The sequence below is a fragment of the Triticum aestivum genome, chromosome 1A, assembly GCF_018294505.1.
Source record: "Triticum aestivum cultivar Chinese Spring chromosome 1A, IWGSC CS RefSeq v2.1, whole genome shotgun sequence".
NCBI lineage: Eukaryota > Viridiplantae > Streptophyta > Magnoliopsida > Poales > Poaceae > Triticum > Triticum aestivum.
The window spans coordinates 311,143,007-311,160,121 of NC_057794.1; the positions used below are offsets into that span (position 1 = coordinate 311,143,007).

Consider the following 17,115-nt stretch of genomic DNA (forward strand, 5'->3'; position numbering starts at 1 on the left):
TACTATGTGTCTTTTCCAGATGATCAGTAGTGATGCCCAGTTGGGGCGATCGGGGATTTTTTCGCATTTGGGGGTTGATCTTTATTTTGGTATCGTAGTCAGACCATGAGTAAATTGGATGAATGTAATGACTTATTTATGTATTTGTGTGACGTGACGAGTGTAAGTCAATTATGTACCTTTTCCATTTATTTATTTACATCAGTTGTTGTAAAGATTACCTCACTTGCGACATTGCTTTCAATGCGGTTATGTCTCTAAGTTGTGCTTCGACACGTAGGAGATATAGCCGTATCGAGGGCGTTACACGGATGCTCGGAGAGAGGCTGCGGCAGATGCGTCGAACCGGCAAGGCGGCTCAAAGCAGCAGGGCAGGTCCAGACAGCGGGGCGAGTCTGCGGCGGCCCGGCGGCGATTTAACGAGGCCGGGTTCTGGTTGGAACCAAAGATATGGTGACTCAGGGCGGTCTTCCGTGGTCCGGAGGCAAGGCACGACGGCTCTCAAGGTGGACAGAAACGGTGCCTCGCGTGCAGCAACTCGGATGGGCGCGAAGCGACCATTGATCCGGCGTCAGAGACAGGTTGGATGTCATGATGCAGATGAGGGTGGAGGGGCCCACCCGGGCGTGCAGCGGCAGAGGCAGCGGGGCGGCTCAAAGGCGACTCGAGGGAGCAGCGGATTCAGCTGGAGGCGAGGACAGCTCGGTTGGCGGTTTGTGAAGTTAGTTTGGAGCAATACGGTGCAGCAGGGCCGGTTTACAGGCGAGAAGAAGCTCAGGTGGCTTAGTGCGGTCCGGAGGCGCACCATCAGGGGCGTCTCAGGTTGAGCGAAGGCGGTTTGGACGCTGAAGAAAGGTGGTTCCTCGAGGCCATCTTGAGGCCATGGTGGTGATCAACTGGCCGCTGAAACGGGTTGAAGCCCGTCGATTTAAGGCTACCCGTCAAGACAAGGCTGAGCTCAGCAACGATGACTCAAGCGCGATGATGAGGCACGAGGCAGCGGGTCAAAGCACAAGCGGTCGCAGAAGCAACTTCAGCATAGGAGGTGCTGGGCGGAGCTGGCGGCGATTCGGGCGCGAGAGGCTGGCTCTCCGTGAAAGACTAGCGCACGCGGGCGGGTTGCGACCGGGCCGGATCAGCGAGACGCGGTAATGGACGCAGCTGCAGCATAGGAGGCGCCAGGCGGAGCTGGCGGGACGGCACGGGAGGCCAGCCGGAGTGGCTCGAAACCGCAGTGGCTTGTGGTAGTGTGGAGATACACAAGGCGAAGACAGCGTCGCCCGGTGGTTTAACAGCAGAGGTGAGGCGGAGGTGGAGGCGCGACCACGGCGGATGTACGCCTGCGCGGGCGAAGAGGAGCCGAGGTGGCGAAGTGAGGCTGCGAGACAAGCCGCAGGTGTGATCGCAGTAAACCGGTAACTCGAGGACGTGCCGGAACTAACCGGTGCAGCAACTCGGTTTGGGCACGCGGGTGGCGGGCGGAGCGAGCTGGGCGAGGGCCTCGGAGGCGGTTTGTTGGGCGGCGCGTCAAAGGGCCGACGGCAACCATAACTCTGATTGCGGGCTCAGACGTGGGCGACTCAGGAAGGTGGTCAACAGGGCGGGTCAACCGAGGCGTTCGAGTCCGTGGGTAAGTCGCTTTAGTGGGAGTCCTTTGGAATTGATCTGCCCTCCACGCTCAAAGTAGTAAGAGCAACCATTGATCTTTCGGGAGTTGTAGCTTAGGATTTCTTTAAAGAAAATTTCTTATTTGACACTGTTTTAAAATCTGGTTTCTTATTTGACACTGGAAAAGTTTTTCTTTCTTATTTGACACTAATCCTAAATTTTATTTCCGATACGACACTTTCGTCCATTTTAAGCCTAAATGACATCTGAAAAGACGATTTTACTCCTCATGCGGTATGTGTGTGCGCGCGCGTGTGTGCTGGTGCATGTGTGGGTGCACGCGCACATGTGTGCTGCTGCTGCATGTGTGTATGTGCATGTGGGCTGCTGCGTGTGTACGTGCGTGTGTGTGTGCTGTTGCGTGCCTATGTGCTACCTGCGTGTGTGCTGTTGCTGCTGTGTGTGTGCTGCGTGCGTGTGTTGCTGCGTGTGTGTGCGTGTGCATGTGTGTTGCTGCATGTGTGTGTGCACACGCGCGCGTGCGTGTTGTTGCGTGTGTGTTGGTGCATGTGTATGTGTTGCTGCGTGTGTGCTCCTGCCCTCACATTGATACGGTGTGTACTCTATTGCCCCCACATACATATCACATGAGAGGCAAAAGAGTCTTTTCAAGTGTCATTTAGGCTTAAAATGGATGAAAATGTCATATAAAAAATAAATTTAAACTTATGTCAAATAGGGAAGAAAAACTTTTTCAATATCAAATAAGGAAGTAGATTTTAAGATAATGTCAAATAAGAAATTTTCTCATTTCTCTACGTGGAGTAGCAACAGTCTGGCCGATTGGACCATTGACTGAATACACCGTAGCAATCAGGTATGGCTACCTTTCCCGCCATGGAAGACTGCCGACAGCGTTGATTGACTGCCGTAGCAGTTTGGCTTCAGCGGAGAAATCCCCTCGATCTCGGCGACTTACAACGCTTGAACTTATGCAGCCCTGATCTCCTCTTGATCTTTAAATATTGAATAGGCCGTTTTGACTGTTTGTCAATGACATGAACTTCTGTGCCGGTTCTTCTTCTTCAAACGAAATTGTAAACTTCTCGAATCATAAGAGAAATTATTTCAAGAACTCATTACCACCGTGCGCAGACTTCACAGTGGGCGTCAACTGTCATGGATTTGTCACGGCAAATGTCTTAGTGTGGGGACTTAATCGTGAGGCCAACGCATCTTTGTAGTAGCTTGAGAGGGGTTGAGCGGAATCGAGAGACGCAACACAAGACAAAGATTTAGACAGCTTCGGGCCCCGGGAAACATCATCCGGAATAGCCCTACATGATGTTTGTGGCTAGATCTCATTATGCTCATGAGAGAGTCGCCGCATAAGCCGGCTCCCCCTTTGTGTCTAGCCTAGAGATTGTTTCTTTCTTCTCCCTCTTGGGGTGCCCTGCCCCTCCTTATATATGTTGAAGGGGCGGGTTACATGTAAAGTCTTTCTCGGACTAAGACTTAAATTATTCCGACTTCTCTTCATGGGCTTCATAACGTCTCGGGCTTCATAACGTCTTGGGCTTCATAACGTCTCGGGCCTCATAACCCCTGGCAACTGAGTTATCATTGTTTGCCGGGTTATAACTGATGCCGGTTTATGATTATCTGCCGGGTCATAACTGGTGCCGGTTTATGATTATCTGCCGGGTTATGACTGGTACCAGTTTATGACTGTCTGCCTTAACTCCTGCCGGATTATCATCTGACTTGACTCCTGCCGGTTTATCATCTGGCTTACCACCTGACTTAACTGTCAGCCGGTTTATCAACCTGGCGGTTTACCGTATGGGTTAACTGTCTGTCTTAACTGTCAGCCGATTTACTAAGTCCCAACCGGGTTATAACTCCGGCCGGATCATACCGCGGGGTATATCCCCGACACCATTTGTGAGGATCATTACAATTTCATTTAAAGGTTCCTCAAACCAATCTGAAATCAAAGAAAATCTAGCTAAAGTTGCAAGCTCATGAGCTACTTTATTTGCTTCTGTGTTACAGTGTATAATGAAAACAATCATCGAAAATTGCCACCGCCGCACCCGCCGACTGTCCTCCATCCTTCATGATATCAATCACTTCCAGGTTGTCCGAGTTAATAATAAGGCGATTACATCCCGCCCTTTTCCCAATGTTATACTAAATTTAAGAGCTGAGGCTTCCGCCATCAACACATATGCACAATCGTCAATCTTCGCGTTCCCTCCCGCGATAAACCTACCTTTTCGTCTCTCAAAACCGCCCCCATCGTGCCCCTAAGCAGGTCGTGGTCAGAAGAAGCGTCAATGTTAAGTTTCACAAAACCCCTAGGGGGACATGACCAACCCCCCTTTTTCATAGAAGCCTTGGGGGATGATGCATTTACGAAGTTTGACGTAAGGGCTAGAATCCCCATTGAAATCTGAAGTGCATTCTAAGTTGTTTCCTTGTGCACTAACTTCTGTCTTTCCCACCATAGGTATCATGCTCAGACAACAATCATTTCACGCACATTATGATAACCCATTATCCTTAATTCTTGATCTGGTAGAAGTAGTAGGTACTCCAACACCACCTCTCCAGCAAGGTCAACCTTGCAAGCTTTATCAATGATATCATCCATCCCCATGTCCAAACCTTCTTTGCTCTACCGCAAAGGAAAAGCATGTACTTTGTATCTTCGGAAACCTCAGAGCAAGTAGGACAAATGAGTGTGACCTTCATATGTCTATTAGCGAGCGTAACCCGGCATGGAAGTGTTCCATGTAATATACGCCATATAATTTTTTTGACTTTTGCCGGACATGATAACTTCCATACCTTACTCCAAATAGGATTAATTGTGGTTCGCACCATCCCATTAGAATGTCATAGTTTACTTCCATAGTCCCACTCCACAAAATAAGCAGACCAAACCGAGAATATACCATTTTTCGTATAACTCCAATCACTGAAATCTGGCATATCATGTTGCGAGATTGGAATTGAGAGAATCCGTTGAACATCAATGGGACACATTGTTTGTGTAATCAGGTCTTCATCCAAAGTATTCGAAGCAGGATTAATCAGATCACCCACCTCAGTTAAGTAGTTAACAGTTCTCCCCCCTTAGGCACCACAACTTTTCTAGTGGCACAATTTGGGATCCAGGCATCTTCCCAAATATTGATATTTTGTCCATTCCCTACGCGCCAAATATAGCCATGTTTTAGAGAATTTATGCCAGCCATAATACTTTGCTAGGTAAAAGAAGAGCCTTTCTTTTGCTTAGAATTTAACAAATCGCCATCAGGATAGTACTTAACCCTTAGAATTATAGCACACAAAGAATGAGGATTATCCAGAAGGTGCCATGCCTGTTTGGCGAGCAGTACCAAGTTGAAACAAGGAATATCACGAAATCCCACTCTTCTTTGGTTTTTAGATATGCACATTTTCCATCAGGCCATCCAGTGCATCCTCCTCTGGTTCTCCTCGTCTTCCCACCAGAAGTGTGATATCACGTCAATGATGCCTTTGCAATTTTTTTCAGGAATTTTAAAAACCAACATTGCATAGGTGGGTATGACTTGGATCACAGCCTTAAGCAGGATCTCCTTTCCCCTGACGGATAGTAATTTTTCTTTCCAAACACTAATTTTCTTGATAATTCATTCAATCAGAAATTGAAACCAGTCTGTTTTATTTACACCACATTTGCTGGCAAGCCTAGATATTTATCAATCAAAAAAATGGTGCATACTTGTTGTTTATTGATTGATAGCACAACGAAGTTCTTAAATAGCACCCTCCATTTCTTTTTTCGCGTTTCAGTGTAAGATAGTATCACAGGAGCGTTCAACATCTCCACTGCGTTCAAGTGTAAGATAGTATTTTCTGTTCATAATGCAGTGCATATAGATTAAAAGTTAAATCTTACAAACTTTGATCAAATTTAAGGAGAAAAATATTTAAATCTAGGATGCCAAACATATATCATTAAATTCATCATAACATGTAGTTTCATATTTTATATATTTGGTATTGTAGATAAGAATAATTTTCTTTATAAACTTGATCAAAGTTTACAAAGTTTTACTTCTCAAAAAAAAAAACTATACGCACGACATTATGAAATAGTTAAGTATATCACACTAATGTTAACACCTTCACTCCCCGCAAAGAAAATGTTGACACCTTCACCGACGTAGCCTCAGACAAGCAGGTAGGAAGATCACGACATGCTACATGACAGCAGAAATATACTTCCTCTTTCCTAAAATAAGTGTCTTAACCTTAGTACAACTTTGTATTAAAGTTAGTACAAAATTGAGACACTTATTTTGGAACGGAGAGAGTGCTCAAACAACAAACAAATTGGAAGAAAATTCTTTTGGAAGAATAAAGGCACCGAAAGAAGTACCAGCTTGTAGATAGCCAACCTGGGTTATTTCCATCACAGCCCACCTGGGCCTGGAAATAGCCTAACCAGTGCATGAAAGAAACACGATGAATCCAAGTCCAATGCAAACATCACTTCAAAGCATATGTTTCTGAGTTTTACATTCTGAACACCACAGATATGCAACAACACCTTCAAACAAGACAGACTATTCATCCATTTACAACATAAGCTATCCACACCACCATGCATGCACATTATTATTGCCATTATTTCTCTAGGGTTACAGCTTACCGATGCTTTGCTATGATTTACGAATGACTGGCTCGTCATCAGCAAGCTTCTAAAATGAGGAGGCAGGTTTATTTCCCGATTAGCATCTAATCCACCGATGTCAGCATCTCACACTGTGCACCAAACAGCCTCCCATAATCTTTCAGATCAAGCGATCTCACCTCATCCCGTCGCCAAAACCAGTCCTCATACCTATACCACCGCAAGATACCTTCATCCAGCATCATTCGCTGGCATGCAACGCATTGTCTGCTTTGGCAGTGGTGGAACTCCCGCAGCCGGGAAGCTCTCTCGAGAGCTTTGTTATCTAGCTCATGAATCACTTGCCTACGCCCATTCGTCGCCATCTCAAACAGCAGGCAGTGGGAAATATTCAGAACCTCAAGATGCTCCAGCGAGTTCAGAACACATTGCAAGGCACCCATTGTCACCTTTGAGCAACGAAGGCTCAAGACTTTCAGCTTTGGAAGGTATGTGGTAACTGCTGAAGCAAATAGGAGATCAAATGAACCCATGATCTTGAGCTCTTTAAAGTTCTTGCAGTTATTGGCTAACCCCTCCATGATATATGGAGGATGACCAATGGTAGGCATAGTCAAGGACTCCAGCTCTTCCCACCTTTCAATAGCTTGGCATATTCCCGCCCTTGAGATGCGGTTCCATGCTGGCATAACCAATCGTTTTAGATGAGGAGATCTGTTAAACAAGGAGTACACAACTATTTACTGTTAGCGTTCCTCAATTTACAATGACACGCCATAAAACTTGAGCATCAAGAGCATTGTCAAGATATGATCAATGATATAAAACCATCCATTCAACTTAAAAAACATTCCTTGGACCTGTTATAGATTCAATGGCTACACAGATATTCTTCAAAACTGGCAGTGCAAGCCATGAAGATTAAAGGCAATAATATTTTAACCCCTCACCAATTTAATGTCTTAAGGTTGCTTTAATTACAAAGCTCATTGGGCACACGAGCTTCGTAATTAAAGCAACCTTTGTGAGATGTAATGCAGATTTAATATAGCGGACTACAGAAACAAAACATAAATAAAACCACGTAGCAAAGACTAGTTACCTTTGTGAGATGTAATGCAGGTGTTCATCTTTCATGTACAGATTGTAATGGAATATCATACAATTAACATTTCCACGGCTAATTGCCATTGCCACCCGTAGTATTTTTGCAAGCCTCTTGTCAGACCTGTCATCAACCCAAATATATGGAGATGCTCTTGTTTGAATGAAGTTGGATTTTAGAAGCCCAAAGTCAAGAGTGCCCCATATAAGTGGATCTGAACAGGCCAAACGCCATAAGCGGCAAACTTGAGATACTGGTGATAGCTCAACCAAGTTTAGCTCCTTAAATATCTTCACGAGAACATCAGTATCCATCTCCTCCCATCTTTTTCCCATCCATTTGCTCTCCCCCATTATTATCAAATCCTGAAAATCAACAAAAACACATCAATTGGTGAAAAGATCTGGCCAGGCTTCTGTCATGTACATGGCACTAATAAAAGCTTGTGCCCAAATATGAGTATCCATGAACACATATGAATGAGTACAGTCGTGATAAAATGAAACAAGTTAGTTCACAAAACGAACAGGAAATTGGCTCAATTACCACATATTCTATTTCTAGGTTCAGTGCAATAACTAGTGAGAAGAAGTATGGTGATCCTCGACATGCAAACAAATATGGTAAGCACTAGGTACAACATGAGCCAATTGTTTTATATTTTATTCGATCACAATGTAGCTCAAGTGTTGAATCCCTTCTAAATCTATGGTATTACAGTTTCTAAAACGATGATAATACAAACAAAAAAGGCGTACCTACAGGCGTGTGTGAGGTTTGAGACTCCGAGTACATTAATTTTTAGTTCTTTATTTATGGATTTTTTTTTCAAACCCGAGGGTCTGGTGGGTTCTAGATGAGTAGGGGAGATTGGGTGGAGTGGGGAGAACTCTTCCAAACCAGAGAGGACTAGTGAGTTCTAGATGGATGAGGGAGATGCGGATGGCATGGGGAGTGAACTCTTCCAAACAGGAGGGGTCTGGTGGGTTCTAGATAGATGAGGGAGATGCGGATGCGTGGCGAGTGAACTCTTCCAAATAGGAGAGGTCTGGTGGGTTCTAGATAGATGAGGGAGATGCGATAGTGTGGGGAGTGAACTCTTCCAAACAGGACAGGTCTGGTGGGTTCTAGATAGATGAGAGAGATTGGGGTGGAGTGGGAAGTGAACTCACCACCACCACCACCACCACCACCTAATTTTTTTTAAGGTAGTACAGATTTCATCTGGTTGTATATTTTTTCCCAAGTTGCCAAATGCGGCCTAAGGATTATTGAGCTAAAACATAAAGTTAAACCAATCTGATCAAAGGATTAATTCTGAGATACTAAGGTGCTAACAACCACGATCAATTGTGTTACTTCCTGGAATGAGGCAACTTCAACCTTCTTCCCAAACTTAACACAGTTTGACTTACAACAAAACTTATGTGCCTCAGATTTTGGGAAGGAGGGAGTTCTTGAACTACTGTAGATTGTTTTTCCACCTTCCGCTTTTTTATTAGGCCTACTTTGTTTTCCTTAGCAGCCTGTTGTTTGTTTTTGGATAACACCATCGTTGATGGCTTTGGCTCTGTAATCTGCGCGCAGAGTTTGTGTGCTCCTTCTAATACAAAATAAATAAATAAATAAATAAATAAATAGAAACAAATCAAACAGAGGCAGCAATGTACGCTCCAGCTAACTTCTAAACTAGGAAGGTAACTATAATAGTTTGTATCAGCTAGTTTTTCATTAATGACAGGAACAGGAATACTGCAGTTCATATGGAAACCTAAAGGTAATGTATGTTGAACCTAACAAAAAAAAGTAAAGTAACTCCACATTCTCTTTCAATGTCACCAACAAAATGTTGTGCTGTTTGTTACTAAGGTATGTACAGTTAGTGGAGCCATGACTTAGTAAGTATCAGAGCTTGACATGATATAAACAATTAAGGTATTCAGCTTATCGCTAGCCTTTTTCCACACCATACTAGCCAGTAAATATGAACCCAAAAGTAAATTCCAACCCATTCATCAAATGAGTTTAAACCAGCAGACTTTATTGTGCATTAGAACAAGTACATGCAGATTAGGAAGAATGGTACATGCAGATTAAGAAGAATGGTATATGCATACCATGCGTGCTTATGAAAGCTGAGTAACAAAGATAGATTTACAAAGAGAGAGTAGCCCACAAGAGATTTCAGCACTTTTAACAGGGGAAATGGGAAATGTGCTACTCCTGCAGCTAAACAACCACCTTAAGAACGTCCACCGATAACATTTTACGGTTGCAATAGCTGGAATTAAATAACAAAGCCGAAGGCACAAATTTATGGTAACAGTTGAGATAGCCTACTCAGAAATGTAGTGACTACCGAATAGGAAGGAAATACAACTATAAAACTCTATTTCATCCCCAACAGAGAAGAAATACAACCTAAAAATATCTTCGGAGAGGATAAGGGGTATTTGAAGAAGGCCAAATCTATCACATTCACCACTAATCCACTGATCCTGTAACTGGTACAGGCGCCACAAATGCAATTTTCACTGGGAATGATCCACAACACAAGGGATGAAAATGGAATGGAAACTTTCCGTATTTCCAAGGAAAAATGGAAACGGAGAGGAAATATGAAAACAGAAACGGAAATTTGCAAAATGGAAGTGGAAGTAGAATTTTTTATGCGGAAACGGAAACAAAAACGGAACGGTGTTTTCCAGTGGAATAGGCGTGGAAACGAAACTTCCCGTTTCCGTGAATATGGAATTTCCGTTTTTACCATAGACCTATGGCTGCTTTATAGTCCAACCACCAAACAATACACAATTAACAATGAATAGAATGGATCATTTGAGCCCAACTTCTACTACCACACATGTACTCAGCTTGACCATATACACAATGGTCCAGCACTACTACAATACCACACTAAGTTGCTAACATAATGATATTACTTTGTAGCCATGTTAACAATTCATTAAATTTGTTTGTATTTTGCGTGAATTTCTCTTTGATTCAAAGGTTTTTTAAGTTCCGGTCAACACCCACTTCTGTTTCCGTGTCTGCTTTGTATTCGCTCCGTGTCCGTTTCTGGTAGTATCTGTTTCCGTATTCATTTTCGGGGTTTCTGTATTCGTTTCCGCTTCTGCAAAAATATATGAAAACAAATATGATAGCACTCAGTTCCGTCCGTTTCCGCTCTGACAACACCATGTATACACCTGTTTAACATTCCCTCCCTGGACAAGGTAGCCGCCTAATTTATTTTCTTCAATCAACAGGGGCCGGCCCCGCTCCGGTTCCATTTTCCATAGAAGACGAAATCAGTGACACAGGTTCAGAGTTTTGCACAATTTACTGTAGAGTGGAAAAGGAAAAAACAGAAGAACCTAAAAATGAACGAATAGATCGTGCTTTCCGACGAACACGCACAAAAGATTTCCAGCAGCGCGGCAACAAATGAGAGAAACCAGGCGATGTTTTTCTCACAAATCGCACGAGCACCAAACCAACACGCGAACCGACGTACAGGAGCATGAATCTCGAACGATTCCATGATTTCCATACTCCCAAGGAGCACAATCCATCAGCACCAACCAGCAATTCACGGCTAATCCAGCAACAGTGCAACGCGGAATTTCACGACGGGTTCGGCCCAATTCCCTGCAGTGTGGATTAGGGGGGGGGCGTGAAATCGATCGGGCCTAGGGAAGCCAAGAGGGAGAGAGAGAGGAGTATTACCCGAATGGATCTGGCAGGGGGAGGAGGAAGCCGGGGCGCGACCAGCGCGCCCCCGACCGTGGCTGGCTCAGCAGGAGATCGAGGCCAAACACTGTAGATCTGCGAGGTGCCATTGTGTCGGGCATGGATCTCGCTCTCCCTCTCGGCCATCCTCAACCAGGTTGAAGAGAAAGAAGGGGGGAGCGGGCACGGGCGTATTGGTGGGCGTTAAATACTGCGTCAGCCTGTGTTTTTGGATAATATCACCGCTGATGGCTTTGGCTCTCTAATCTGTGTGCAGCTTTTGTGTGCTCCTTCTAATACAACAAAAGAAAATCGAAGCAAATCAAACAGAGGCAGCAATGCATGCTATAGCTAACTTCTAAAGTAGGGAGGTAACTATAATAGTTTGTATTCAGCTAACTTTTCATAAAAGACAGGAATGAGAATACATAGTGCAGGTGCAGCTCATATGGAAACCGGAATGTAATGTAGGTTGAACCTAACAAAAGAGTAAAGTAATTCCCCATCCGCTTCAATTGCCGCCAATAAAATGTTGTGCTGTTTGTTACTAAGGTATGTACAGTTAGTGGAGCCGTGACTTAGTAAGTACCAGTGATTTGAGCATTTAAGGTATTCAACTTATCAGCTAGCCTGTTTCCACACCATACTAGCCAGTAAATATGAACCCAGAAGCAAACTCCAACCCATTCATCAAGGGTGTTTAAGGCAAACTCCAACACGACAACCCATTTCGTCCGCTTTGGTCCATTTGGGTCCACGAGACCAAAAACCACGGCCCAACAAGCCGTCGCAAACCTAAATTCTGTTCGCTCGGTGCCCGTCTTAGACGCACTTTTGCCCCAAATTTGGGCCCAATTTGCGTCCACACGGACATGAGACAAACGTGCCGCGCGTCCGGTCGGTGTCTGCCTCGGGCCCGCACGTGGGCCGACCAACCACCACCCACCGGTCCTATTAAATTCCACGCGTGCACTCGGGCCCGCACGTCAGACAACAAAACCAGTCCACACCCATCCTTTTTAATGCTTTCCTCCCCGATCCTCTTCTTCCTCTTGCCCCCCACCCCATCCGCCCAACAACCCAGCCCTAGTCGCCGCCACCATGAGGTTTTGGAAGAATGACCACGAGGCCAGCAGCTCATCGGGGTGACGCCGCCCGGCCAACTTCACCACGGCGCTGCCAGGTGCTGAGCCATGGCCACGCTTTTGCCTATACATGCCGGTGCACCGCTGCCAGTACTTCTGGGAGCATTGCGTGTCAGGTGCCGTGGCCCGACGTGAACCTGCCGCACGGGTGGCACCTCAATCCCGATAGGGTTCCGATGCCGGCGGTGCCGACCTCAGACCACGCGCCGCCGTGCTCAACTCCTGTTCGACCTTTGCCGCGACCCAACATACGCAGTGGATTCACCAAACTGGGACGCATGGTTCACCACCGAGCACGAGGAGCTACGCGGTTATCCTTCGATCATGCACCCAATGCACCATCCACGGGAGGAGGAGGAGAATGCCTACATTGTGGGCCCTCGAGGAGGCGCGGAAGAGGGCCATTGAGGAGTCCGAGCTCAACGAGCTCGCCAGGTGGCCTGGTCTTGCGCAGGCGCTGGCCAATTTGGCGGCCGGAATGCAAGCGAACGCGTCCCGACCGCCGCCAGCACCATCCACGCCTGAGCCTGCGCAAACGTGGTTGTGGCCGAGCATGGTGCCAGTGTACGTCTCATGCCCAGCCGTGTGGGTGGGCGCGGCCGACAAGGAGGCCGAGCGATAGGCGGCCGAGCGTGAGATGGAAGCTGGGCGACAGTGCTAGCAGCCTTCCAGCAGGCGTTACCATGGATGGAGGCTCCGGTCTACGTTGACCTAACCATGATCAAAGAGGGCGACGCCGATGCTACCTAGATCTACCGCCCACCACTGGCTGTTTTTATTTAATGTATTTTAGTTTTATTTAATGAAAACTAGACTTGCTACCTTTTTTATTTTTTAAAAATATTCAAAATCTGTCCTTCCGCGAATGCAAATGCGAAATGTGTCTGTCTGCGTTGGGCGCACCTACAGGCCAGCGCACAAAAAACAGACATTAGCGTCTGCCTAGCCGAGGCAAACGGACAAAAGGCAGACAAAATCCGCATCCGTTTGGGTCGCTGCGTTGGAGTTGGAGTTGGCCTAAACCAGCAGACTTTATTGTGCATTAGAACAAATACATTGAGATTAAGATGAAAAGGTACATACATACCATGCATACTTACGAATCCTATATATATAAGCAAAACAAAGATACATTAAAAAGAGAAAGCAGCCCACAAGAGATTTCAGCCCTTTTAACTGGAGAAATGGGAGCGCCATGAAGACTTTCCCTAAAAAAAAGAAACTGGCGAAATGGGAAATGTGCAGCTAAACAACCACCTTAAGAAACCTCCGCTGAGTAACAATTTCCGGTTGCAATAGCTGGAACGAAATAACAAAGCTGAAAGTCCAAATTCATAGTTACAATTGCGATAGCCTACTCAGAATTGTAGTGGAATATGAAGGAAATGCAACTATATAACTCTAGTTCATCCACAATAGAGAAGAAATACAACCTAAAAATCTCTTGAGAGAGAAGGGGTATTTGAAGAAGGTCGAATCTTATCACATTCACCACTAATCCACTGATCCCGTAACTGGCAGAGGTGCCGCAAATGCAATTTTCACTGGGGATGATCCATCCTCCCCTTGACAAGGTAGCCGCCCAATTTTTTCTTCAATGGGGCTGGCCTCGCCCCCGTTCCATTTTCCATAGAAAACGAAACCAGTGACACACGGTTCGGAGTTTTGCCGCACAATTTACCATAGAGTGAAACGGGGGAAAACACAAGAACCTAACAATGAACGAATGGATCGTGTTTCCCCACGGATACGCACAAAGAGAATTTCAGCAGCGCAAGGACAAATGAGAGAAACTAGGCGATGTCCATCCCACGAACCGTACGAGCACCAAAACCGACACGCGAACCGACGCAGACAGACAGGAGCATGAATCTCGAACAACTCCATCGTTCCCATACTCTATCTAGGAGCGCAATCCGTCAGCACCAACCGACCACCAGACCCGCGCGAACTCATGGGCGGCGGAGGAATCAACTGTATCCACACCAGTTGCGCGCGCGCAGACATCAGGCAATTCACGGCTAATCCCGCAACGGCGAGAGGCGGACGCGGAGTCCCGCGACGGGTTCGGCCCAATTCCCCGCGACGCGGGCTACGGGGGGCGCGAAATCGATCGGGCCTAGGGAAGGTAAGCCATGAGGGAGGGAGAGAAGTATTTACCCGAATGGATCTCCGGGGGGAGGGGGAGGAGGAAGCCGGGGCGCGACCGGCGCGGCCCCGACGGGCGCTGCCTCGAGAGGAGGAGATCGGGGCCGGGAGCTTGTCCGGCGGCGGCCACCGGCGGCGAGGAGCGGCGGAGGCTGGGTCGGGAACTGCGGGGCGTGGCGGTGTCGGGCATGGGTCTCGCTCTCCTCGGCCTACTCAACCGGGGCGAAGAGAACGAAGCGGAGCGGGCGCGTGCGTATTGCTGGGCGTTAAGTACCGCGTCGGCCTGCCTCAGCCTGGCTGTGGTCGCTGCTGTTCAATTCCCGTGGAACGGAACGGAACGGTTCTGTGATTGTTAAGGCGACGTTCATTGCGTTCCAATGATGCTGGACGTATTGGCTTGATCAGATCGTAGCGCGTTCCCACTCGATCTTGTAATCTGACAGCAGAGCTGGGACGGGTGAGACTCTCCTCTGGACGTGGGAACCGAGCAGAGGGAAAAGGAGCCAGCCCTTTCAGCAGTCCAGCCGACGGTCTCGTCGCCAGCGGAGGCCGGTGGAGCGTGCGGCGAACGCGGCTTTTTCCGGACGCCGATCGCCCGGGCAAGTGGGGGACGAATATGCCTCGATGCCGCTGCCTTTTCTTTCTTCCACGCGGACGGCCGGGGAGGCCGACAAGAGTCTCTCTCTCCCTTCCGTCCCCTCCCCTGCGGTGACCGCCTCAGCTGTCCCTCTCTCTGCGACGTCACCCTGCTGCCGTCTCTCCCTCCCGTCTACTTTTCCGAGATTGATAGATAGATTTTGCCTGCCGGTGGTAAGCTGTTTTTCCTCGCTTCTTTCTCTGCCAGGTATATCTGCTTTTGCGCGATGCGTTCGATGACCTCGCACTGACTTCCTCGGTCATGTACGTATCTTCCTGCGAAGATCTCTCTGCCATGGTGCATCGCCTGACGTCAGAGTCAAACGAAAATGACACGCGAGCATGGCTTTAGGCCAACACGTGCAGTAGTGTTGAAAACCATGTGCACAATTTTTTCTCAAAACTATTTGGACGCTACATCTGCAGCTTTATTAGGTTTTTGTCAAAGTCGTGTTTTGGGGACCAAATCAGTATACCAAGATGGTATTTTTTGTGAAAACGGGGGATTATACATGTTCTCTTCTAAACACCAGATGGAAGGACACCCATGTGATTGTGTCGACTCTATCCCTGCTTTTGCGTGTCAAAGTATGTTACTCCCTACCCTCTTACTTCCATAGTTTTTTTTTTGCGGGGTTTCTTAATTCCATAGTTACTCTTTTAAATTTGCCATCAACGATGATCCATTAGAGCATCTTCAACGGTGGCTTTAAAAAACGCGCGCGGTAAAATGCGATTTTAGCACGCGCGGGACGGTTTCGCGCGCTCCAGCGGAGACGGGAAACTCAGACGTGTGGGAAACAATTGCGAGCGGGGAAAAAGCGGCCGGTCTCGCGTTAGTTTTGGCGCGCGGCGTCCGGCGTGCCTATAGAATGCAGCGCCTGCCACGCGCCCTTCCATCGCTCTCCACCTCGTCACGCGCCCTCTGCCGCTCTCTCCTCGCTCCCTCTGCCGCTTTCTCGCCTCGCCGCCGACGCGCCGCCGACGCGCGGCCGGGGAGCTTCGGGCTACCGCGGCGTCCGCGCGCGCCTGTCTGGCGCCTTCTCCGTCGAGATTCGGTCCGGCGACGTGCGTCTCGGCCTCGGCACCTTCGAGACCGCCCACGAGGCCGCCCTTGCGTACAACGCGGCGGCGTGGCGCCTTCGGCGGCCCTGCCGGGACATGAACTTCCTGGAGGTGCCGACGCGGGAGATGGCACAGGAGTTGGCGCCTCCCCCGCGGCTTCTCACCGACGAGGATCGTCACGAGAACCGGAGGCAGGAGCGTCGTCTTAGCCTCGCCGAGATGGACCAGGAAGCCATGGCACTGTGGCGCCAACGCTTCCTGCGGGACATCATCAACGAGCAACAGTTCTTTGCGCAGAGGAGGATGGAGAGGGAGGAAAGGAGGGTGGAGCGAGCCGCCTATCGCGAGGACCGGCGTACGTGGAAGGCGGCCGCTGAGTTCAACATCGAGCTAGGAGGAGCGTCGTCCTGGGACTCCGAAGACAAGCGGTACCTTGACGCCTTCATTGTGACGTCGGAGGAGGACATGACCGAGGTGGAGTCTGAGTCGGAGGAGGAGGACGAAGAGTAGTTCTTTTATATATCATTTTATCTATCGTAGGAGGAGGCTATGAACTATCTACGCACTATCTATGTATCACTTTTTATCTATCGTTTATTAATCTATCTATGTACTATTTATCTATCATTTTAATCTATCTATCTATTGTTTTTATCTTTCTATGCCTATATGTGTATCGAGTCGTAGTAGAAAAGAGAACGAATGTAGCGCGTTTGCTGGAGTGGCTCGCGCGCGCTCTATTTTGCAGCGGCCGCTGGAGCCAGCGCTCCGCAGCGCGCAAAAACTCGCGTAAAAGGTGCTGTAAACTCTTTTTTGCACGCCGTGCGTTGCGCGCCTGTTGGAGATGCTCTTACATTTGGGTGTTTCCCCCGTTGTGGTATCCTGGTTACATTTCCAAAATCGATGTTGGGAAAAGAGTTTCCCAGCCCCCTTTTCCAAAACGGATGCAAAAAAAGTTGCCTTGTATATAATTAACTACAGCCAGA

General features: G+C 47.6%; 1 protein-coding gene across 4 annotated transcripts; it reads right to left on the minus strand.

Moving 5' to 3' along the window:
* Nucleotides 1-6,132: 6,132 nt before the first annotated feature.
* LOC123047787 (F-box/LRR-repeat protein At3g48880) lies at nucleotides 6,133-14,698 on the minus strand. Of its 4 annotated transcripts, XM_044471245.1 has the most exons (4): nucleotides 14,441-14,681; nucleotides 11,133-11,428; nucleotides 7,401-7,768; nucleotides 6,133-7,012 (listed from the first exon to the last, which is right to left on the minus strand). In XM_044471245.1, exons 2-4 carry the CDS (start codon nucleotides 11,280-11,282, stop codon nucleotides 6,403-6,405), a joined length of 1,128 nt encoding a protein of 375 aa, XP_044327180.1. In that variant the 5' UTR covers nucleotides 11,283-11,428; nucleotides 14,441-14,681; the 3' UTR covers nucleotides 6,133-6,402. The 4 variants fall into 4 exon arrangements, with proteins under 4 accessions (XP_044327180.1, XP_044327182.1, XP_044327181.1 ...); XM_044471247.1 differs by lacking the exon at nucleotides 11,133-11,428 and having other exon boundaries at nucleotides 14,441-14,698; XM_044471246.1 differs by lacking the exons at nucleotides 11,133-11,428; nucleotides 14,441-14,681 and adding an exon at nucleotides 9,521-9,542.
* Nucleotides 14,699-17,115: the final 2,417 nt, after the last annotated feature.

Coding starts and splice junctions, on each gene's coding strand:
- LOC123047787 (XM_044471245.1), bottom strand. CDS start 11,282: ATGGCCGAGAGGGAGAGCGAGATCCATGCCCGACACAATGGCACCTCG. Junction 7,769..11,132: donor CCCCTGCCAGATCCATTCGG/GTAATACTCCTC, acceptor GTTGATTTTCAG/GATTTGATAATAATGGGGGA. Junction 7,013..7,400: donor CTGCATTACATCTCACAAAG/GTAACTAGTCTT, acceptor CTTGTTTAACAG/ATCTCCTCATCTAAAACGAT.